The following is a 589-nucleotide window of genomic DNA, read 5'->3' on the forward strand; positions in this document are numbered from 1 at the left end:
CCAGAGATGCCTTGGCCGTCACTGCACACATCCGTACATATGTGGGAGGGGATCGAACAAAACTGCAGCGAGGAGATGCACCGGTGAAAGATAGCTGGACCGGACCGGACGAGCTTACCTGGGTAACCGCGGCTCTGGAGCATCTGGGTGAGGGTGGCGCGGTAGGATGGGTCTTCCTCTACGACGAGGATCCTGCAGGTCCTGGCGAACTCAGCCTCAGGAGAAGCGGCCATCCCGGCGCCGGCAGCCAAGGCGGCGTTGTTCTCCATCTCCGAGCGGCCGGTCTCAGTGACGACTCAGACACACACGTACCTCGCGCTCCCGCTCCTGCTAGCTAGAAAAAGCCGAGAGTCCAAAAATACCAGGCGCGGCCGCGCGGGCGGTGTACTGATGGTGTATAAATGGGAGAAGATCGTGACGACATGTGAGCTACAGACCGTGGATGGAGCTTTTTGTTTCTTGGCTTTTTGTAGATCGCTTTACCACACTAGAGATGCATCCACCCGTCTCCTTAGAGAGTAAGCAAATGCAAGTGCAATGAAGGAAAATTTGGAGTTTACTACGGTGAGCTATGGACCGTTCATGGCTG

The 589-nt window shown here is 56.4% G+C and overlaps 1 protein-coding gene across 1 annotated transcript in view; it reads right to left on the reverse strand.

Moving 5' to 3' along the window:
- The window catches only part of LOC127330654 (two-component response regulator ORR27), an 11,034-nt gene extending 10,678 nt beyond the window's left edge, over positions 1-356 (reverse strand). The window contains exons 1-2 of the mRNA XM_051356791.2: positions 119-356; positions 1-21 (exon numbers count right to left, since the gene is read on the reverse strand). The exon at positions 1-21 is cut by the window's left edge and continues 132 nt beyond it. Of these exons, the coding sequence (XP_051212751.1) occupies positions 1-21; positions 119-269 (172 nt within the window). The 5' untranslated portion in view covers positions 270-356. The remainder of the gene's footprint in view (positions 22-118) is intronic.
- Positions 357-589: the final 233 nt, after the last annotated feature.

This window comes from Lolium perenne, chromosome 2 (genome assembly GCF_019359855.2).
Source record: "Lolium perenne isolate Kyuss_39 chromosome 2, Kyuss_2.0, whole genome shotgun sequence".
Classification (NCBI taxonomy): Eukaryota; Viridiplantae; Streptophyta; class Magnoliopsida; order Poales; family Poaceae; genus Lolium; species Lolium perenne.